A 23,503-nucleotide genomic window follows, 5' to 3' on the forward strand; every position below is an offset into this window, starting at 1 on the left:
ATGCTAACTTTCTTACTCTGCTGCTATCAAGGCTAAGGAACAGCCAGATTTTCTAGTAAATTTGACGGGATAGTTGCTAAACTTTAAGTAACTTTATGTAAATTTCACGAGCCAGTTTTCTCTCACAGATGATAATTCTTTGCTTTAATAGTGTATGTTGTTATTGGTGTTATGAAAAGATAAAAACTTCTATTAGAACTGTCAAAGCATATACCTCATTTATTACTGATTTTTTTTAATATGTAAAGGACAGCACAGTACTGGATAAATTATATTCAGAAATCCCTGTAGCTTTCAAAACAAGTTAAATGAGAAACCAGTGTAGCCAAAATGAAATTTTAATATTATAGCAAGTTAACCATAAATAGATTTTGTTCCTTTTTCAATATGCTTAGAAAGAATTTTACCTGTAAAAACTGCCAATGAACTGGATGCTATTTAAATTTTTTTTTAATAAGGATAATTTTAAACATCTTTTGGAAAATTTATAGTAGACATGTTATAATGCATAAGGGCAGTTTCACTCATGCTTTATTGAAAAAAGTTTCCCTAGTTACTAGTGAAGACAAAAACCCCAAACTTATTTTTATTTTGATTTTCATTCCCATTTCTTGGACTGAAATGCATATTCAATCTTTCTTTGTGCTAGGAATGGAAATAAAGTTCAATGAAAGATGCTGTTCCTTTGATGGAGATGCAGACAGAATTGTGTATTACTACTGTGATGCTGATGGTCATTTTCATCTCATAGATGGAGACAAGATAGCAACATTAATTAGCAGCTTCCTTAAAGAGCTCCTGTTGGAGGTATGATAGGGAATGGGCTGCCCTATAAAACCAGAGGTAGTTCTGTATCACTTACTTGGATGTCTCATAGGCACAATTTATGGCAAGTTCTTTATGTATGTGGCCAAAAAATACAAAGAAGATGTGGTAATTACAGTCATTTCAACATTGGGGCATTGGTTTTGAAACTTAAAGTTTCTCTTTTCTTCCTGGTATAAGCTAGGATTTATGATTTGAAGTTTTATGAGGTTATAAAGTTTTCATTTTTTCTTAACTGACACATTAGTGATAATTCTACCAGTTAGCCTTAAAGCCCAAAATTCTAACAGAAAATATCATCTGAGATTTATTTATTATGATTATAAGCTTAGTAATGTGTGAGATCCCCCACTTTTTGGAAATCTCTTTCACTAAGTTTAAGATATAATCTGGAAAAGTATATTTAAGAACTTAATACATAATTTTATTAAAAATTTAAAGAGAGAGAGATTAGGAGACCACAAACTTATTTAAAGATGATTCCTTTTAAGTAATGCTGAAAAATATTTGAGGTTTTTTTCCTGGTATACATGTAAAATTTCAGTATGTCATTTATTGATTCAGCAGAAATGGCAGATAATTTTGTTATCCTTTAGAATTCTCACTGTTTTTGTAAACTATGCTTTTGATCTCAAATTATTGTTTTTATCTAGATTGGAGAAAATTTGAATGTTGGGGTTGTACAAACTGCATATGCAAATGGAAGTTCAACACGCTATCTTGAAGAAGTTATGAAGGTATTGAACCATTTTCATTTTCTGGTAGCTTCTTAATTATGCTGTAAACTACTTCTGTGAAGAAAATAATGTCTTCATGAAAGTAAACACATTGTCGTGTATAAAGTTGAGCTGTTGTCCATGTAAGGGTAAACAGAAATCAAAAACAAGCAAAAAACTTATTTGTTCCTGATGGAAAAGGGAGAGGAGAGACTTTCTCTATTCCTCATCTCAGAACCAAATAAGCCAGTTTTATAATCAGTAATATTTTTCTTAAGGGCTTGGAGACATCTCAAAATAAGAAAAAAAAAAGAAGAAGAAACTATTAAGGAAGACAGCACCTCTGCCCCCAATCTCATAGTTTAACTTAGATCTCTGGCTCCAACTTGTAACTGTTCCTCAGAGAGATAGAAATAGTTTGTTGTTGTTGTTGTTGTTGTTTTGTTTTTAATTGGTTCTTTTTAGTTATATATGACAATAGAATTCTTTTTGACATAACTATTAAAGCATGGAATATAATTTGTTCTAATTCAGTCCCTAGTGCTTTTCCTTCCTCTCAGAAGCAGTTTTATTATCTCTTTGGATAAAGGCAGTTGGTCAACACAAATGGTTAATTACTAGGTAAATTTATGATGACCTTTTCATGACAAATGGTGTTACTCCTATTTGAAGACTAATAATAATGAAAAAATTATTCACAACACTTCTTAAAATGATTAAAGCAGATTTTATTTAGTTCTGCGGAGGGACTGCTCAGAGATTGCTGTGATGAAATTGTGTAGTGGTTTAGGTCAACTCCAAATACAATGGAGAGAGGTGGAGATTTTATAGCTAAGGTGAAGGGTATATGTGTGGAGTGCTAGTGCTGGTCAGTGATGGAAAGTTACTGAGAAAAAACATGGGAAAAGGGGGATGTTCTGGCTAAATGAGATTCCTCATGTAGGCAGGCCAAGATGATCAGACATCTCCTGGGGAATGGTGGGGAATGAGGACTTTGATCAGATATCAAAGTGAGGAAATTCTGTCTGTATTAAGTGGGATTATTGCTAAAATTGGGCTCTTAGAGGACATGTTAAGGGACAGTGCCTAGTTGTACTGAAAGGAACCTGACCAAAAAAGAAGAAAATCTTTGTTACTTTTTATGTTGGGAACATGGAATGTTGTAAAATTGAAAATATCTACTTAGCTATATTAAAAGGTAGACTTTGTCTTTGCAATCTCCTTAGTAACTTGCCTATACATGTGAGCATCAAAGGCCTTAATGAAACTGTTAGCGTTGATTGATCTTGTTTCTAATTATTTCCTCAACATCTACCTCATGGCACCCTCTGTACCCCACTACATATTCTAAGAGGTAGGGGGTTCATGGACAGAATTAGAAGTCTGTTGCCATTACCCTTTTTATAACTAGCTAGAGTAATATTTTTCTAACTTTTGTGTTACCCATTTCAAATTCTGGTAGGATCTGGATAGCTGAAGTGAATGTGCACAGCAGGTGGTTAAGGACTAGAGGTGTGCCCAGGCCAACAGCTGTCAGCTTTAGTCAGATTCTTTTAAGTGGAATATGAATTTTCACGTGAATTTATTTTTTTAAAAGATATAATGGATACGCAAAGCAAAGTGGACACTGCTAGTTCATGACCTGATTTAAGTATACAGTTATAGTAAACTTGATCTGGAGCCCAGCTGCCTATCTTTAAGGATTCTTAGTATTTAGGTATTCTTAGTATTTATTTAAGGATGGGGATATGTTCTGAGAAATTTGTCAGTGTGTCATTTAGGCAAAATATGTTGAGTGTACTCAATGCAAACTAAGATGGCTACAATGTCACTGGGTGACATAATCTTATGGAACAACTGTAGTAGATGCAGTCTGTTGACAAAAATATCATCATGTGTTGCACAATCATATTTTAACTGTCAATTTATGTCTTAAAAATGTCTTAAAGGTAAGGTACCTGTTATAAAACTGAATACACATCAGAAACCCACTCTCTTTGGATTAAATATTTTTAGCCTTACTGTTCCTGAGCTCTGCTAAGACAAATGTGGATCTTGATGTCTCTTTTGTAGTTTTGCTATGGTCAGTTCTTCTACCATTCTTAAATCTCTACTCATGACATCCCTATCCATTGTTGCTAGTCCAATCACTATGATTTCTTACTGGGATTGATCCTGGAAACCTCCTAACTGATCCTGTTTCTTAACCTTAAGCCAGGAGTTGGCCTGAGAACCAAATCTAGTTTGCTACTGTTTGTAAATAAAATTTTATTTGTATAGAATCTTGTACAATTGTATGGTTCCTGGCTGCTTTTACACTACAATGGAAGAATCAAATAGTTGTGAGAGACATTATGTCTACAAAGCCTAAAATATTTGCTATCTGGCCCTTTACAGGAGAAGCTTGCAAACCCCTGCTATAAGCCGTTTTCTCCATACTGTAGCCTAAACAGTTTCATAAAGCAATTAGATCACATAGTGACCTCACTTGAAGTCTATTGTTATCTTATTAGGACACCCTCAGCTTTGTCACTTTGCTATGAGTTTCTAGTGCCTTCACTCCCCCATACTGACACTGTTTTGTATTTTAGTGCTTAATCATCTTCCTTACTAGACTAAGGTCCAGATTTTGTTCTCTGTTTTATCCCTGAGATAGTAGGTATATAATAAACATTTATTGCGTTTCCTTTCATGTGTGTATTACAGGTACCTGTTTACTGCACTAAAACCGGTGTAAAACATTTGCACCACAAGGCTCAAGAGTTTGACATTGGAGTTTATTTTGAAGCAAATGGGCATGGAACAGTAAGTTCTCAAAGATCACATCTGGCCTTAGCTGGTACTTTTCTTTATAATGGGAAAGTTTTATCTGGGTAGTAATAGCTAATATTCTACTTTGTTGAAATGACTAGATGGAGGTCATAAGATTATTTGGTTTGTGTATATTTTCAGGTGTTGCAAAACTGTTTCTCTTTTAGATTATAATGATCTTTTGTGGAGAGATACACTAATTTGTTCTTTTAATAATATGTAATACTTTATTTTCTTATAAGCAGATTATCTTTATATTTTCCTTTCACTAGCCATAGGAGGAAAATGTTCAGTAGCTGTGGTGAATTAAGAGTTATAATTTGAGGAATTGAGTTTAGTATTTTTTAAAATATATTTTTGGTTGTTAATGGATACAATATCTTTATTTTTATATGGTGCTGAGGTTCAAACCCAGTGCCTCACACATGCAAGGCAAGTGCTCTACCACTGAGCTATAGCCTCAGCCCCGAGTTTAGTTTTTTAATGGGTTTTTGTGGGGGATACTGGGGATTTTGAACAGGGGTGTCCTACCTCTGGGTATACCCCCAGCACTTTAGTTTTTGAGATAGGGTCTCACTAAATAGCCCAGGGTAGCCTCAAACTTGCAAGTCTCCTGCCTCATTGCTAGGATCATAGGCATGTGTCATCATGCCTGACTGTTTTTATGGCTTAGCAGAAAGAATATTTTGAAAAATTTTGACAAAATTCACATTTCATAAAATCCACCATTTAAAGTGGGTTTTAGATTCCTGAGACACAGGATTTTTGTTTAAAGCCTAAATGAATTTGAGGTGGTAAAAAGAAAATTTGAATCTAGGTGCAGTCATTTTCCTCATTAATTCAAAGTTGCCTTCTGGAGGCCATAAGTATAAGGAAAAGAATGAGAATAATATGTTTCTACAAAATGCAATTAAGATATAACTTCACTGATCTAATGCAGAGGTTGGTAAATGGTTAAGGGTAGGTAGAAAATAGTTTCAGCATTGTAAGCCATAAGGTCTCTGTGGGAACTGCTTAGGGCTGCTTCTCTAGTATAAATTAATGGGTATGACTGAGTTCCTATAAAAACTATTTACAAAACAGGCAATCAGCCTATATCTTATTTTACCAACAAATATGTATCTCATCAACAAGTCGAGCATAGTGTGTTACTCCTCCTCAGTACTGGGCTTCTTGTGGACTACAAAAGATTGGGTAGACATTTCAAAATAACAGGAATCTTGAACATGTTTATTATTGATAATCTGTGACACAATCTGCCATACTGTGATAAATGAGCATTTTTTCTCATGTTGCTTAGCTAGTTATCCTTTAAAGGATATAGGCAAGCTTAAGTAACCCGCATTGCTTTCACTGATACAGGGGAAAACAGAATCAACTCTTATGTATTTTTTTTTTCTAACAGTGCCAGAGATTGAACCAAGGCTTCACACATCAGGCAAGGCTCTACCACTGAGCCACATTCCCAGCCTGATAACCAGTTTTATCATGCACAAACTTTTCTCCTATTAATACACTTCAGATTTTGATCTTGAATTAATTAACATAAAGCTGGCATTATTTTCCCCCTTAGTTTCTCCAGATTCACTTACAGTGCAGTCAGTTACCTAACATGATATTACTTCTGACTGTGGCCTGGATGGTGTTTTGTGATATAATATGCTTGTCTTGTAGGCGCTGTTTAGTAAAGCTGTTGAAGACAAGATAAACCAACTCACAAGAGAATTAGAAGATAAGAAAGGAAAAGCTGCTAAGATTCTTAGAAATATCATTGACTTGTTTAACCAGGTCAGAACTAATCGTGGGATTTTGATTACCTTAACGTTATTTGGAAGATGGAAAGGACAATGTGTAACATTAAAAATTTAAGTGAAGACAGCCTGGGCTGGTGATAGCATATACAGTTGAGAGTTACAGTGAAATGGAGTGACAGAGATTTTTTTATATGCTTCCCTCTGACTTGTTGAATTCAGCAACAGTATGCGTATACGTTACTAATTTTTAAACCAACAAAATAATTCTTTGACAGGGGACATTTATATTGCTTATATAGTTGATATTAGAGTGGAACATGGCTATGGAAGAGCAATAATTGAGACAGGGAAGTTCATTAGTGATGGAACTAACATTTGAGTGTCTTGTATAATCCTTGCAGTAATCAGGGAAAAGTTGTTATTAGAATTTCCATTTTAAAAATGAAGAAACAAAAGCTTGTTTCTTTAAAAGTTTCAGTTGTATCTTACACCAGAGTTCATTTTGTCCATTTTACCATGATGCTTTCCATTGTACAGCTCAAAAAGGCTCGAAAGGAAAATTTGAGTCAGGCTGAAACCCTAAGTTATCCTTCTAATTTTATAGGTGAGAAGACAAAAGGCAAATTTCTTATGAGTTAGTTTCAGTATTCTTTGTATACCTTATCTTTCATGGATATCTTTATCCACACTCTAAATAATAATCAGCATGAGGACAACAAGCACTGGACACTATGCCTGATTTTCTAAGATGGTGAACATTCACCTGCAAGTTTTGCTTGTGTTAAGAGTGGTTTCTTCTGTTTTGTTTCCCAATCTTGCAGGCAGCTGGTGATGCTATTGCTGACATGCTGGTGATTGAGGCAATCCTGGCTTTAAAGAACCTGACTATACAACAGTGGGATGCTCTTTATACTGACCTTCCGAATAGACAACTCAAAGTTAAGGTCTGAGAGAGATGATTTTTCTGAATATTAACTAAGTTATTCTAAATCTTGCTATATAAAAATTTCAATGTATTATATTCTGGCCTATACACATTACTTAGAAAATAAGGCCTTATAATATCTTTCTCACATCTTTAAAAATTATAGAATAACACTGATAAGTATTTGGTTTTAAACTTTATTTTAAAGAATATTACGTGTACCTATGTATCACTTTTTTTTTAAATATGGAAAAGTTAAATGGAGAGAAAACAAAATCATAAACAGTGTACCTAGCTTCAACAGAATTCTGTTATAACTCTATACATTCTGAATATCCCCCATATTATTTTTATAGCTTGTTGCTTCAAGTGAAAATATTTCCTCTGCATTATTTTTGATTCACAAATACTTCTTGAGAGTAGATGCTGAGAAATAGAATCTATGGGCTCAGAAATTTTAAAAGTCATTTCAGATAAATTCCTATTAGATTAGAATATAGATTTATATCAGACTATACATTTTTGTATTAGAATTATTGAAAGAAAGATAATAAGGCCAGAGTTCACACAAATGGCTCCTGATTACTCAAATTTGTATTTGGCATATTTAAGAAATTCTTTTCATAGCCCTCTTAAATCATTTGATCAATGATTACACTGGGATCCAAGGTATGATGTAGAATTAAGTCAAACAGTATTTACTGGCCATTATTTTAGTGGTAGCTATGAGTCCAAAGGTAATTCTTGAAGAGAGAAGTTGTACAAATGTTGAAATTAATAATTCTGACCTTGGAGAAATAAAATTTTAATGCAATTTCATCTTCTGTTTACCCTGATACTTCATTATTTCAGTGATGTAATTTGTGGTACAATAAACTGAAATATTGTCATTAAAATGAACGAGGTATAATCTTCTGGTGGGAATTATGTTGAATGGGCTATACTTTTGAAAGGGAGTATAATATAAGGAGTATGAAATGCTTGTGCTTAGGTTGCTGACAGGAAAGTTATTAGCACCACAGATGCTGAAAGACAAGCAGTTACACCACCTGGACTACAGGAGGCAATTAATGACCTGGTAAAGAAGTACAGGCTCTCCAGAGCGTTTGTCCGGCCCTCTGGTACAGAAGATGTCATCCGAGTGTATGCAGAAGCAGATTCACAAGTAAGCTGGGATATAGTTCTATTGAAAAAATTTGAATGAGAGTCTAATAACATAGAGGGAAGAGGAGAAACAATATGAGAAGAGAGAAAACCAATAGTATTTAGAATCTCACTATGGTAATTGTTATGTCTTTGAGATTTGTTTATAGAGCCTTTTAAAATCATTAAGAGTATAAAATTATCATGAGTAGTAGTGACACAGTTGAATAGATTTAAAGCCTGTTGGTCTAGTTCCCCTGATATTTTTCTTTCAATTTATTGTAGACTTCTTGAAAGTGTCATATTTCTAATGGGAACAGGAATAAGTAATAAACCCTTGATTTATACATTGAGAAGTAAATGATCCTTTTTAAACTGGGGATTGAGTCCAGGCATCTTCTACCATTGAGCTACATCCCCAACCTGCATTTTTTTTTTTTTTTTTTTGAGACAGGGTCTCACTGAAGCTGGTCTCAAACTTGCCATCCTCCTGCCTCAGCCTCCCAAGTAGCTGGGATTACAGACATGTGCCCAGTTTAGATTATCCCTTTGTTCTCTTAAAAACATAATCCTGTGATTTTTAAACTGCCAGCTTTGTAGCCTATTTCTAAACCAATTGGTACTAATCATCATGAGTTCTTAACTTGCTTTTTAAATGTTTGCTTTAAATAACAGCCTTACTCTTTGCCTCTGCTATTTCTAGATGGGGTCAAGTCCTGAGGTCTGGAATTACATAATTTGCCTTCTTCACATACACCATATAGTCTGTCACCTCAAGCCCTTGATAAAAGTGTCTGCATAACCACGCAAAGTACACTGGTTGAAGAGGGTCTCAGATGGAGGCATTTCCAGTTAACTTATATAAGACCTGTATTATTATTTTTTAAACAGAAGCATAGGCCAGCTTGGAATACAGTGAGAATAACCTTTATGGGTGAAGGAGAGGGTAGCTGAGTTGCAAGAGTTATTTCTCTTAGGCCAACTATGGCCTTCTTACCTGTTAAAGGGACTAGGTTTTATTGAATTTATTAAGTTTTGGAATAACTAATTTTATAACCTGAATTGATTAACTGAAAACTTACCTTATATAGAAGACTTTGACTTGCTTTCCATTTATCTAAGTGCCTTGGAATTTGTTACTGAAAGATGAAAAAAGAAGTTTTCATTTGAATATGCTAGTGAAACAAAATCAGGAAATACCCTCCCCTGGAATGCAACTAAAATATAGCAGATGCCATGTCTTTCTCATCTCCCTTTATGTAATTTGCAGGAAAGTGCTGATAGCCTCGCACATGAAGTGAGCTTGGCAGTATTTGATTTGGCTGGAGGAATTGGAGAAAGACCTCAACCAGGTTTCTGAAGATCATTTTTATATTCTGAGAAAATGGATTTTTTAAGTTTTGACAAAACTGTCAGTAATGGTAGTATCCAGACATTTATAATGTACCTTATCAGTTGTTTCTAGATTTGTTTTTTCTAAAACACTACCAGAAAATTTCTTGAGAAATACACACACTTTATAACTTGTTAAAGAAGCTTACCTCTAATTTCATTCTCACTCATGTAAAAATGTTAGGGCATAAATATAATTTAATCATTAATTTTGCAGTGTATGCCAGGAATAATTCATGCAGGTTGCTCAAAGATTAAATTTTATTACCACCTTCTTGTGATATTTTTGGCATCGCCGTTACCCAACCAAGATGCAACCATCCTTGATAGAAATGGGAGCGTGGAAAAGATTTGACACAACCAACTTTTTCATGGGAGATCTTAATAAATATGAGATGACTTACCTGTCTGCTTAGCACCATCAGGAAATGAGAGGTGGTGGGGCCTGTGTTGTCTTTCTGAGGCTATAGGGTCCAACCTTCAGTTATTCTTCATCCTCTTAGTGAAGGTATGTGAAGAGAACTGAATCTAGTATGTTACTAAGCCTCTGATGGCAAAATGACACCATTCCAATACTAGAACATGATTCATAACAGAAAGGAAAAAGTCCCCAATCTAAATTAAACCGAGCCTGAAACCAATAGAAAAAAATGTGCAGTGTGTATTTTGCAGATTTAAGACAACTGAGGACAATAAAACAATGGACTATATATGTATATATAGATCTCTCATAGGCACCATAATCAATATGAGCCAACAATATTTAAACTTGATTCAGGTCACATCCAGACATTAGCTCTTATTTACAAATTTTTAAATTAAATACAACCTGAAGTGTGTTTTGTTACAAAAAAAAAAAAAAGAAAGAAAAGAAAAGAAAAAAGAAACTATACAACTCAGAGCAATGTGTCTGTTTGTTTTAAATAATTACATTTACATTTAAACTAAATGGAATCACTGGTGGTGCTCAAGTTTTTATCACTCCTTCGAGAAAATCCTTTTCTACCATCTCTTCTATTTTTTGCCTGGCTTTGCTGGAAAATGGTTTGTGGTTTTCCAGTTTCATGTCCTTAGTAGGGAAGGTGTTTGAGTAGAGGATGGGGCTCCCTGAGTGTCCTCCACACCGACTTGTGACTTTGCTGTTGAAGACTTGGCTGAGGACATTGAAGAATGGCAGCAGCTGTTCCATACTGCGCACCGTGCAGATGGTGAGCAGCAAGTGCCCTGGCTCCCAACCCAATGTTCTCCCTGAGTTATCTTCCTCTGGATTTTTCTGCAGAAAACAAAATTGAAGTTGTTATTAGACTATATGTTAGAAAAATTAAAAGGACCTAAACAGCAAAGTTTAAAACCCTTGCTTCTGAGGCCCTTTTAGTGCCATCTAACACCCCTCTTGTAGTTATATTTTCCAGTAGAATGCATAGCTAAGTTTATTTAATAGAAATGATTCTAGATAAATATAAAAGCTGATGGTATGCTTTAGCATATACTCAAAAAAGCTCCTAGGTTTTTGGATTCTCACTAACATAACCAAGGACTAGATCAGAGAATTAAGAAAGCTTTATGTATTTCACCATTAGTAAATCAATTAATTTCCTTTTAACTAAGTAACCTAAACTTGCTAGAAGATAATAGCAGGGTATATAAGTGAATAATTACTGTCAATATTGCAGTACCAAGGAAGGAAGGGATCCTTCAGGGGAGACACTGCTATCATTTTCTGGGGAGGGAAGGAAAGCTGGACCTTGAGTCAAAGGAACTGGGTTAGTGCCCTGGCTGTGACATTTACTTACTGTTACATACCTGGGTAAGATATATAAAGGTTCCTCACTGATAAAATGTGAAGTCAAATGAGAATGTATGTGAAAACTCAACTAATGTAAACACCAATAATTTCTTTATTAAGTTAATTCAAGACACTAATTAATACTAACAACTACAGAATCAGTCTATCTAGATCAAAAGATATGAATGAACGGAAGATGTTTAGATTTGGACAAAATTGTAACGAAAATAAAATAATGAAGTAGATATAAAAAAAGGAAACATCATTGAGACTTAGGAAAGAAAGTATAGCTTGTCATATTCATTCACAAATGAAGTTTCCTTTCTAAGATCAGATATTGCTGAGAAACTTCCATTGTTTACCTAATTAATATTTTAGCATCATCAGTTTCCTAGCGGAGAAAGCAGATGCAGATCTAGCTTATCATATGTGATATCAAGATTTGTTTATTTTGGTGGTGCTGGGAAATGAACCCAGGGCCTTGTGCAGGCTAAATGTTTGTTCTACCACTGAGCTACATCCCAGCCCTGTTTGATTTTTGTAAAATTTTAAGGAAAACATTTAAAACATAAGACTCCAAAAGCAAATAAGAAAAAAGACCTTTTAGTTTTTCATCTGTGGCTGAAAAAGTAAATACAACAACAAAACCCAACTATCCCTTAAATTTTACTTAATTATTTAACCTTTTATCTAGATAAGAGAATGAAAGATGTTTTTGTATTTTCTTTTAACTATGATATTGGCTTTAATGAGACTGATTTTCACATCACTGACTATCCTTATTCAACTACTGGCTGACCACACCACCTCTAGTCCATTAAATCAAACTGTAATTCAATGGTAATCAAAGGGTATAGAGAGATGAAATTATCTTGAAGGAAAATGAATACCATGCTTGTACCTTTTATGTAACTAATTTCCAAATGTAAGTGAATGATACAACCTTTCACTTATTTTTCTATAAAGATATGCCTTTCTGAGATAAATTTTTTTATTTAGCTCTTTGCCAAGAACACACTTTTATCAACATTTCTGCTGTTTTTATTCATAGGACTTTATCTTGTCCTCAATATTAAATCAAACTTGTTTCCATACAAACTTATTTCCATACTGATGAATTCAAAGGAGAAATCATTTGTTGTTGTTTCCATACAAATGATTTCTCCTTTGAATTCATCAGTCTACCCATAGAGAAAGACTTCCTTCCTGTTTACCTCTCTTACACTTGTTGAAATCCAGACCTGGGTTTATGTTTCACTATTTGGTCCAGATGTGACAGCTCTTGCTGCCATATCACAAGCATCAAACAGCCACCCTCACCTGATGCTTGGCCATCTCCACTCCCTCCAAAATCACTGTTTTAAAGTCCTCCTCCTTGTCCTGTGGAAGGAAAGAGGAGAACTCATAGCCTTTGTTCCAGTGAAACATTTGCTTGGCCATGAAGACCTTGTTTAAAGGGATTTGAATGGGAGATGATTTTCAATCAAAATTGTTACCTTATTCTGTAGGACAAGTTTTGGGCAAAAGACTGTCATACTTATCCTTTAGATAAGGGAGAGTTCTTAGTAAATATTCTCATTACTAATGAGATAAAGGAAAAATAGGGCACATGCCTGGGGTCATACAGATTTGACATGATTATTTTTTCAAACCCTATAATATCAATCAAAGTAAAAGTAATTCCTGTCCTAAACTGTGGCTCCAACTTTCATTCATATTTTGTCCTTTTATTTAGCTTCTAAAAAAGCAACTGTGATGAAGTTCCTTATGTCCTTCAAGTAAAACCTTTGAAAATCACTTTTCTCCATGTGGACTTTGGTTTAAGAGCTGCTGCCTGCTTAGGGGACTTCATAGGGCCTGGCAATTTCTGAGTACTCAAAGCACATACTGCAAACTAGATCTCACAAAATAACCTAGATTATCCCCAAATTTTGCAGTTTATTTTTCAAAAAAAATATACAAGACAAAAATTAATAACAAAGGCCCAATAATGAGCATGCCAGGTTCAATACTTGTTAAAAAATTTATTTATTTACTTATTCTAATCAGTTATATATGACAGCAGAAAGTTCTTCGATTAATTATATATGAATGGAGCACAATTTTTGACTTTTCTGGTTCTACCCACTGCACCAGAAATTTTCTTTTTTATTAATTTTTAAGAATTTATATATGATAGCGGAATGTCATATAAATGACATTTATAATGACATATAAATGTCATTTTCCTATTTCTGGTGTATACAAAGTATATTCACAAGGTCAGTTTATGGAGTGCTTGCCTTGCATACACAAGGCCCTGGGTTTAATCCCCAGCACCACACCAAAAAAGCAAAAGAACAAGATTCTCAATACTCTTCTCTAGAAGAAGCTGGCATGCTCATTTCTGAGTGTGCTCAGAAATAAACCTGATGCATACTGAAAGATGTAAGAACATAAGCCATGACAGATTTTATAAATCTTATATTCCTACACTTACAATATATGTTTTAGATACATTCTCACTTTTTACCTTGAGAAATTTCTCTTAAGTGGATATTTTTGAGTTCCTTCACTATCTCTCTTACAGAGGTAATAATTTTGATCAGTGTTTTAAAATCTGCAGGTTGGAGGTAGGGTCTTGACAGCTATTAAAATGGAATACTGTATCAATAATAGGAACTATATGGAAGAAAATACTTCATTTTAAAGGCAAAGGTTTTTTGTGAGAAATTTTAGATTCTGTTATGTAGCTATACTGGGTCAGGATATGGAATGCACGTCTTTCGGTCACAATCAAAACTGAACAAATTCTAAGCATCTACATTTTACTTCATATGAATGGAAAACAAATACTAGTGATTATTCCTCCCTTATTAATCTGATCAGGTTCTGAGTTTTGATTAACTAATCCTGTCAATTTATTAAACTTATGTATAATCTATACACAAACTTACTGGCTCGTATTGAAGTCAATCTTACATTTATTCTACAAATCCCTTTTAGTACTGCATTTTTTCTCAATCAGCTCATATCTTTCTGATTCTCATCATGGCATTAAAATGAACATTATGGGTATATCCTTACAGAACTAGAGTGCTAAGTACTTACATGCATGGTTCCAAGATTTTTATTCTTTTATTATAAGTATAAAATATTTTAATCTAGATGTTATCAATGTACAAAAGACTTCCTTTTTCTTCTCATTTAAAAAATTAATAGGTAGGCTGGGGATATAGCTCAGTAGAGTACAGGATACAGGACTTGCCTAGCATGGATGAGGCCCTGGATTCCACCCCAGCAGCACCACACATGCACACACAGGCACAAATAATGATAACCAAATGTTCATTTAAGACCCACACAATGTATATTTTAAATTTTTGTGAATATTAGGCTTATGGATATTAATTCTCAAAATTACTGTCTTCAAAGTAGCTCAACTTGATAATATCCTCAATTTCCTAGGAAATATTTAATACGTGCCTCACAAATGCAGTAGTTTCTTAATATATAACAAAAGTAGTTACATAATATGACAATACAAATACAACATGTAATTACATAACAGAACATCAAAAAAAAATATTAATACCTTTGCCCTTTTCCGAAGAAGTTTTGCTAGTCGTACCACATAAGGTTTAAATTCTCGTTGATGTATGCCCTGCCTTCTGACTTCCAAACCTGAATCATCTGAGGCCTCTGGAATAAAGGCCCACCGGTACCTGTGTATAGAAAAATGATATCAGCATTCTTTGTAAGACAAACTTTGTGCCATGTAAGATGAGGCAACATAATTTTAGTAGATCATGACCCCACTACTTACAAAGATTCAAATGCCAGCTGTGCCTTTGGTAATCCTGTCACCTGGAGCACATTTCTTAACCTCTTTGAGCCTTTTCTACATCATTTAACATAGTATTAAGTACCTCAAGGTTATAAGGGATAAATAAAGATATGTAAACCTGAAAGGTGCTCACCACATTTTTCATGAGCACAAAGAAAAGTACTCAACACGTGTTTCTTCCTTATTATCTAATAGAAAGTTCTTAAAAGGAAATTTGTGTTTTTGTAGCTTATTATCTCTTTGTATTATAACAATTTGACAAAGACTTGATTTTCCAACATAGAATTGCTAAATGTTCTCTAACTTACACAGTAAGGGACAAAGAACTGAAAGAATTTAAAAGAAATTTAAGTAGGACTTCTTTCATACCTCTGTTATATTTTTTCTTATTTTTGTCTTTAATAAGTTAAATTAATGTCTGACAAGGGAAAAAATTGAAACAATATAAAAGGGCATGCTAAAGAGAAAGGCAGTCTCCCTCCTATCCTATTATCTATTGGTGTATCCAGTTTCTTTTATTATATTCTTCCAGAGTTCATTCATAAAGAAAACACATATTCTTGCAACCAACCATCTCCCCTTAAAACAAAACAGAAATGATCGTTGCTTGCTTTGACCTAAGTATACATCCTGGAGACCATTCCAAGTCATATTAAACTCTGTTCTTCCTAAAGCTATATACAGTATTCCAGTATTAGGAGGTAGTCTTGGAATTCTAAAAGTGCCATAATGGTTACCCGCATATAATAATTACTTTATGCATTTCTGTGAGTAGAGTGGCACGATAAATCTTAACGTGTAGTAGAATTACTGGCTTAAAGAGAGCATATATTTAAAATTTGATAAATAACCTCTTTGGAGAACAATTGTATAATATCAATGTACCCTCCCAACAAGAATGTATCTGTTGTTAAGGGTAAAAAGAAAGCAGCTTTTAGATTTTTACCATTCTGACGGTTACATATAATTTCAATTGAAATTTCTCCTATGAGTATAGCTCAGTATTTCCCCCCATGTTTAGAAGCCATTCTTTTTCTTTTGTTCCTGAAGACTGAATTCAGGGCCTTGTGCATGGGAAGCACATGCTCTTCTGAAGCTACACACCCAGCCTTGTTTTCCTTCCTTTTGGAGTTATAACATTCTGACAAGTAAAGGATAAAATCAGCTGGGCTCGTGGCACACACCTGTAATCCCAGTGGCTCAGGAGGCTGACATAGGAGGATCATTGAGTTCAGAGCCAGCCTTAGAAAAAGCAAGGTGCTAAGCAACTCAGTAAGTCCCTGTCTCTAAATACAATAGGACTGGGGACATGGCTCAGTGGTTGAGTGCCCCTGAGTTCGATCCCCGGTACCCCCCTCCCAAAAATAGGGTAAACTCATTTTGGTTCTTTTTATGGAAGATAAGTATATAGTTCTTGATATTCTTCCTGGAGCTCTGAAAAACAGAGTTTCTATCACTTTTGTGAATTTAAATTGTCTAGTTAATTTTAGATACTTTCCTACAATTCTTAGTATCCTTTTCTGAACTTCTCATAGGATTAACTTCAATTTAACGGATACCCTACCACTAAAATTCATCAAGAAGTGAATGTATATGGTTTTCAAATGGAAAAAAAATTAAAAGAATAATTTCTAGTTCTTACCATAAAGTTTAATGAAAAGTAAGCAATTTTTTGAGGTTTAAGCATATCAAAATTTATCCTATTATTTTTCTATTCTAAAATAATGTAACATAACACTTGATGCAAATATTTGACCTTTTTCATAAACTCTCAAATTACTTTAGCTACATTGACAAAAAATCTTATTTTTACCACTTCAGTGTGAAAATTTTTGGTGTGAAAAATTTATGTGAAAAACCATAATTAAATATATTTAAGCACTTATAAACAAGCCATGGTGAGAATTTTATCAGTTTCTCCCAACTCCTTTCAGTTCAATTCACTACCATCTAAAATAAAACAGTCTTGTTCATCTCTAATCCTTTCTCCACACTCTATAGCCAAAGTAAACTTTCTAAAATGCAAGCTTAATAGCATTCCCTAAAATGCTTCCATGGCTTCTTAGTATCCTTAGGATAAGGTCTACATTCTATAAAATAGATGACAATGCCTTACATAACTGGGTCCTTTCCCAACCTCTTCTCTCAACATTGTGTTCCAGCAATACTCATGTTTCAACACCTAGAATATACCAGGTCTGCTCCTGCCTCTGTCTTCACAAAGGTGCTTTCTTCCCTCCCTCAACTTTCACTCTTCACTGAGTTTAAGACTCCTTTTAGGGTCTGTTCTGAATTCTCAAAGCTTGGAGAGGATTCTGATGGGTGGCTTAACAGCATTCTATGCATGTACTACCATAATATCCATCATGGGTTGAACTGTGTGTCATCTCCACTGGACTTGAAGCTTGTGTCATAAACCCTGCTATCTCACATCTGGAGGGTACTCTGTTGACTGATGGTCTGTTATCTTAATATATCCGTATCAATCATAAACTTCCAACAACTGTTGCCCCAGCCCTGCTAAAAGAATTACATTTTAATAAATATTCCAACTTACACAAAATTAGTCTTAGATGTCAGTGACCAAAGCAAATGTATTTTTAAAAATATCCATTTAATAGCCTTGCTTTTACTTACATCTGAAACTGAGGAAGATTTTCAGAGGGCAGTGCCAGAGCCAAATCCAAAAATTTGCAAGCAGAGAGATAGAGGTTTAACCACCGCTGGCTGTTATATGAAGTAGAAAAGCCATTACCTCCTGTATAGGTTGTCTCCAGGCCAGCCACAGAGGGGCCTGAGGTCCTGTAAGTAGGGGACAGTGTGCTGTCAGAGGCTGAACCCATTTGCCTACTGGGAATTCCTAGAATGTCTAAAGTACCAGCTAATATTTTTCATAGTCATCCTGATAAAGTGTAATAGTAATCTAAATTATTGGTCATAACTAATTTTTGTTCTTTAAATTTTTAGAATGTAAAGACAGAACTTGTATTACACTTTGGAAATATAAAAATTCAAATTGTGTAACCGAGAAACTTTATTACTACTCAGTTTCTTCCCCCTCAGATGGGGGGAAGCTTTCCATAATAATGAACATAGCTACTAATACAGAATACATTTTATTAACTTAGCACTGAAAAATATATTTAAGACAGTCTTAAATAATTTTTCAATTTTTAAATCTGTAAAATTTTTGTATAATAAAAAATATTTAGCCATACATTAATAAGCTGCCTCTACTAAAAAGAATAAAACTATATTACATTAAATTGGGAACATTCTGAAAGATCTGAACACATGGCTACCTTGCTTATAGGTTACCTGCCATAATAGATTTTGCTATCTTTAACAAGTTTCAGGGACCAGATCTCACTTAGCAAAATTAAGGTACTCATATAGCTGAAACAATTTGTATTGCACTGAACTAAATTTGTGTTTAAAGGTCAATGATGGTAGTTTAATTTAATCTACCATGTTTCAGGACTAAGTAAAATTACATTACATGTTCAATTAAATAAAACTGATCATATCAAATAATCAGATAAAGTAGAATCAATTTTTGAGAAACACTGTGGGTAATTTCAGGGTAATAAAAACTAGTAAGAATACATTGAAATAAATTACATATTACCGTGAAATATCTTCATCGGCAGTGAGTTCCTGCTCCATCAATAAAAAGACCTGTACCTGAAAACCACAAAATAAATGTTAAATGTTTATTTAAACTGGATATATAATCCTTTCCCACTATCTTTAGGCATATTAGGACAAAAACAAATTTTATCATAAAGTTTTGAAATTGTTTCTGAAAGGAAAATGGCAAATTTAGCTGCACAAAGCTTTGCTAATCATTTAGCAGAGTTAAGTAAAATGAGGGCAGGTTTTTGTCTTTTGTGATTATGGAACAGTCACAGTTATTTCAAAACACTAAAAGCAAGTAAGAAAAGAAGAAAAAAATAAGAGCAAAGAAATATTAAAACAATTTTTTTGTGTGTGTGGAGAAATTATAAAGGTGGGTTTCAGAAATAAAGATTTCTCTTACTCTACTCATCCACCTTTCCTGACTCTCCAAATCCTTCCTATAAAGATGAGGATGACTGTATCTTTGAGGGAACTGAATGGTATAGTTGGGATTTCGGATTTACTGTTAGAGAGTTCAGGAAATCTGTGAATGTCTGTCTGAAGCAAGTTTAACTCTAAGTGCTGCTCTTCAAGATGAGTATATGCCTTATGTCAGTCCACAAAAACCTGACTCAACATCTCCATTGCTAGAGGTATTGTTACAGACGGGAACCCACAGGCCACAACAAAGTTAAAAACATAGAGTGGACATTAAATCAGGTCAGATGAAGTAGGGATTATCATAAACCATTGGATATCTATATTATATAACTGAAAGTTTAACTTCTAAGGATATGGAATCTGACTTGTGTTACTATTTTCCAGTGTAAAATTATTAGTAACTGGTTTAACTGAGTTCAGTTCTTTTCAAGATTAGTTTTTATCCAGTAAATCATGGAAGTTAATCACATGCTTTTATACTTCAGATTTATAACCTGATTGAATTAAAATTAACTCACAAGCTCTGTGATCATGGTAGGCCAGAGTGAGGTAAGATGTTGTGGAGACATTCTTAAAAGTAACACCCTGAAAAACAGGAACACTTGAGAATGAAGAGTTGGCACCTGGGGCAAACGAAGACTCTCAACCAATCTCTCTGAAAGAAAGAAATGCAGTATATTTTCATTGCTAAAGAATTTGAATTAATATCATATAAAACTTTCTATGTGGTTCATTACTTCTCAAACTGGTAAAGGACTGCTTTTAAAAATTGTAATCTGTTACAGATATTTTCATAAATGATAACAAAATAACTAGAAAAATAAAAACTAGATATACAAAATATACTATCATTTTATTATTAGGTTCAATACATTCTGTAAAATAGCAGAATGTATTGAACCTAATAACTTTTAGGTTTAAAACTTTTGTTCTGATTATAGAACAAATCTATCCTCTTATCCTAAGAGACTGTAGCACTGGTCCATGAACCACACTGAGTGAACACTGATGCAGACTACTTAAAAATGGAAATCAAAGAACAGAGTGCATGTGAAATTAGGCATAAAGGGTTAGGAAAAAAGGAATCACTCATCTTCTAGGAGAAGAGATAAATTTCACTAGGGAGATGACAACTATCAGGTTAGTTCCTGAGGCTGGAAGATGCACAGTACACTGATTTGGATAGCAAATAATTCTGCTATGGGTTAAGTTCATCCCCATTGTGGTGCTATTTGGTGGCATGGGGCGATGAGTGCATTGCTATCCTTTTTGATACAGAAGGTCATTTCATGAAGATTATCAAAGCCCTTTTACAGCCCTCAATGCAGCCTTCAAATTACAGACCTCTAAATGTTACTTCTAGCTGCATTTACTGGCTTTACCTACATTCCGTGCCCTCCTTAAGGATGCAGGAGATGTTGTCCACAATGAAAAAAATGCTAACATGTCTGCCTGAGGTGGATTAGTCAGTCATAGCTTATATTCAAACATTAACTCCTAAGAAATATGAAATTTCCTAACAATCAATATCCAAGCAATAAAACTGGGACCACATTTAGGCAAGCCCTACAAATGCAGTGTAGTTTTTAGATACTAGAAATAATATTTTTTATTTCAGTAGAAGAATTTCCAATTACATAATTTCCCCTGTCAACCTAAACTTAGTACATTTCACCTCAAGTTACAATTTAGAGAAAGTATTTTCTTTTTTAAATATATTTTTAGTATATAGATGGACACAATACCTTTATTTTATTTGTTTATTTTTTATGTGGTGCTGGGGATTGAACACAGTGCCTCACATGTGCTAGGCAAGTGCTCTACCACTGAGTCACAATCCCAGCCCCAAGAGAAAGTATTTTCTAAGGAAGAACAACAATAACAGCAAACTATAGTTCAGAAGGTAGAGAAAATAAAGAGTTTTGATTATTTACCTTGTATATCTGGAAGATACTTCTGGTACTGGTCAATTTCACTGCTAAAAATTGCAAATGCAAGTCTTTTGAGAAGCATGGCTCTCTGTTCTAGCTCCACATCTCTGTTTGCAAAGAGGTTAAGTGAACTGCTTTGAGCCACAGCTACACGAGCTGCAGAAAAGGAAGAGAAGAGAGAGATTATAACAAGACATCTAGTCAACTGAGAAAAAATGATTATTATTTGTTTATTTAATTTAAAGAGAGGTAAAGGACTTCGAACCACTCTGGCACAGAAGAGCTGGCAGATCCAATATACACATGCCCCAAGATCAAGTAGGAAAAATTATCATACATAGACAAAAGAAAATTTAGAACTATGGGTTTCTGAAGGTAAAGATCACTAACAATACCATTTTACAAATCCTTTAAATTTTATGCCACCTGCTTAAATCCTTTCCATTACTTTAAAAAATAATTTCCAGCATGGCCTATCCTGGCTTAATTATCTCTTCTTCCTCATGTTTAGTTACTCCTGACTTACTCTACTGCAGCCAAGTCTTGCTTATTGTTATGTGAATTTACTGAGTTTGTTCCTATCCGAAGGCCTTTGCAATTTTTGTTTGCTATGCTTGGAATATCCTGTCTTTAGGCCTTTGCATGGTTGATTTCTTTAGTTTCACAAATATGAGCTCTTTAGCTATAATTTAAAATCCATCATACGTGGTCCCTATTTTATTTCTGTCACAATTTCTTACTCGCTGAAATAATTTTTAAAGTTTTGTTAAAAGATTAGCATAATGTCTGGCCCATTGTTTTTGTTTAATAAATTTATATTTGTTGAATAGGTGAAGTTGAAACTCAGAACAATTCTATGAAGATGGGAGGAGAAAATATGGTGCCCTTTTTCCAGAGTAGAAAACCACAGCTTGGGCTAAAGAATTTACACAAAATCTTCTAGACTCATAAAATCTCACTGCTATTTAAGTTTATTTTAATAACTTTCATATTTTAAAAATCTAAAAAGCTTTTTTTCCTCAGAAGAAATACAAAATAGAACCCTAATGCATAAAAACAGTCAAGACTGAGTATAGGGTGATTCTGATCTTGGCCCCTCTCTGTTCCTTCAGAGGAGATAACAGAGCCCTATAGATTTAGAGTGACCTGTTTCAGAGGTTTGGAATCAATTGTCTGCCCTTCTCTATCTCATCAATTGCCACACTTTCATTCATTAAACATTTACTGAATGCCTGTTAAGTGCCAAGTACTATGCTATCTACAATTTAAAACCAAATTAGACATAGTCCTTTTCTGTCACTAGTTGCCTCAAAAAGTAAGCTGTTTTTCTAAGTTTTAATATTATATTTCCATAGGATACTATATATAGCTTGACAATGAGCTAGTTTCCAGAAATCAGCAAGTAAATATGAGAATGAATCACATACAGACAGTAAAGATACTGCTTCCATTGTCACCTCACAATACTCACTCATTAGATCTCTAAATGTTGTCTTATCATGTGTCATCAGATTATCCATAATTGCTCTCCAACTGTGAAAGATTATGATATGTAATTAATATTTTGTTCTTCTTGTTATCAGTAAAGCATTCTAACTTTGAAGGATAGTAACTGACTTCAAAATACTGTGAGATGCATTATCACGTTGAATGAAAGCAAGAGTATGACATACTGATTAACGCAAGAGGCATCCATCTGAAAAAAACTGGGATCCATGAAGAGGTCAAAGGCTTCTTTTTTCCAAGCTCTCCGTGTATACTGATACCCGCTAAGGCTGCTGAGCAGTTGGACACAGGCTCGATAACTAGGTGCATTATGTGCACTATAAGAAAGAAAGACTATCTTAATCTCTGTTTTAATTTTAATCATATTAAATTATGTAATTGCTCACATTTACCCAAGCCAATAATGACATAAGGACACAAAATTGCACCATAAGAAAAAATACATTAATAAAAATTTTAACTGTATAATAAAAGGTGAGAATGTCATCTTGTGGTTAATTACAAAAATGGCAGTAAGGAAACAGAACTTGTTTCTAAAGGTTATGAATTAATTTGATTCTATTTATAAAAATAATAATAGTACCTGTGATTTCGGAGGTAGGGAACAACATAATGCATAATGTTTACAAGTAAAGGAATAACTCGTTCCTTTTCATCACTATAGAAAACCATATCTAAAAGATGAGCCAAAACCTATAAAACATAAGGAAATGGAATAATCTATGAGCTGAAACATCATCAAGAAGCAACTTGGTTTTCAGTTTGTAAACAAACCTAGAACACCTTAAAATTAGAAAAATCTAAATGAGATCTCCTTAAATCATTTTCA

General features: G+C 34.0%; 2 protein-coding genes across 17 annotated transcripts in view; one reads left to right on the forward strand and one right to left on the reverse strand.

The window, feature by feature from the left end:
- Pgm3 (phosphoglucomutase 3) overlaps nucleotides 1–23,147 on the forward strand; it is a 36,156-nt gene extending 13,009 nt beyond the window's left edge. For 3 of the 6 annotated variants that reach the window (XM_078019678.1, XM_005324756.5, XM_021726055.3), the window contains 8 exons: nucleotides 650–807; nucleotides 1,479–1,562; nucleotides 4,248–4,346; nucleotides 6,027–6,140; nucleotides 6,928–7,050; nucleotides 8,023–8,196; nucleotides 9,445–9,526; nucleotides 22,752–23,147. In XM_078019678.1, coding sequence (XP_077875804.1) covers nucleotides 650–807; nucleotides 1,479–1,562; nucleotides 4,248–4,346; nucleotides 6,027–6,140; nucleotides 6,928–7,050; nucleotides 8,023–8,196; nucleotides 9,445–9,526; nucleotides 22,752–22,777 — 860 coding nt within the window. In that variant the 3' untranslated portion in view covers nucleotides 22,778–23,147. Of the gene's footprint in view, nucleotides 1–649; nucleotides 808–1,478; nucleotides 1,563–4,247; nucleotides 4,347–6,026; nucleotides 6,141–6,927; nucleotides 7,051–8,022; nucleotides 8,197–9,444; nucleotides 9,839–22,751 lie in introns of those variants that run through there. The other 3 variants (XM_040283008.2, XM_021726057.3, XM_021726056.3) reach the window with 3 other exon arrangements.
- Nucleotides 10,210–23,503, reverse strand: part of Dop1a (DOP1 leucine zipper like protein A) — a 105,022-nt gene continuing 91,728 nt past the window's right edge. For 5 of the 11 annotated variants that reach the window (XM_078019668.1, XM_078019669.1, XM_078019673.1 and 2 more), the window contains 10 exons: nucleotides 23,258–23,367; nucleotides 22,842–22,991; nucleotides 22,640–22,701; nucleotides 21,172–21,324; nucleotides 19,756–19,892; nucleotides 18,807–18,862; nucleotides 17,816–17,980; nucleotides 14,927–15,056; nucleotides 12,673–12,732; nucleotides 10,210–10,839 (listed from right to left, as the gene is read on the reverse strand). In XM_078019668.1, the coding sequence (XP_077875794.1) occupies nucleotides 10,534–10,839; nucleotides 12,673–12,732; nucleotides 14,927–15,056; nucleotides 17,816–17,980; nucleotides 18,807–18,862; nucleotides 19,756–19,892; nucleotides 21,172–21,324; nucleotides 22,640–22,701; nucleotides 22,842–22,991; nucleotides 23,258–23,367 (1,329 nt within the window). In that variant the 3' untranslated portion in view covers nucleotides 10,210–10,533. Of the gene's footprint in view, nucleotides 10,840–12,672; nucleotides 12,733–14,926; nucleotides 15,057–17,815; nucleotides 17,981–18,806; nucleotides 18,863–19,755; nucleotides 19,893–21,171; nucleotides 21,325–22,639; nucleotides 22,702–22,786; nucleotides 22,992–23,257; nucleotides 23,368–23,503 lie in introns of those variants that run through there. The other 6 variants (XM_078019671.1, XM_078019672.1, XM_078019670.1 and 3 more) reach the window with 3 other exon arrangements.

The sequence above is a fragment of the Ictidomys tridecemlineatus genome, chromosome 8 (assembly GCF_052094955.1).
Source record: "Ictidomys tridecemlineatus isolate mIctTri1 chromosome 8, mIctTri1.hap1, whole genome shotgun sequence".
In the NCBI taxonomy this organism is placed as follows: domain Eukaryota; kingdom Metazoa; phylum Chordata; class Mammalia; order Rodentia; family Sciuridae; genus Ictidomys; species Ictidomys tridecemlineatus.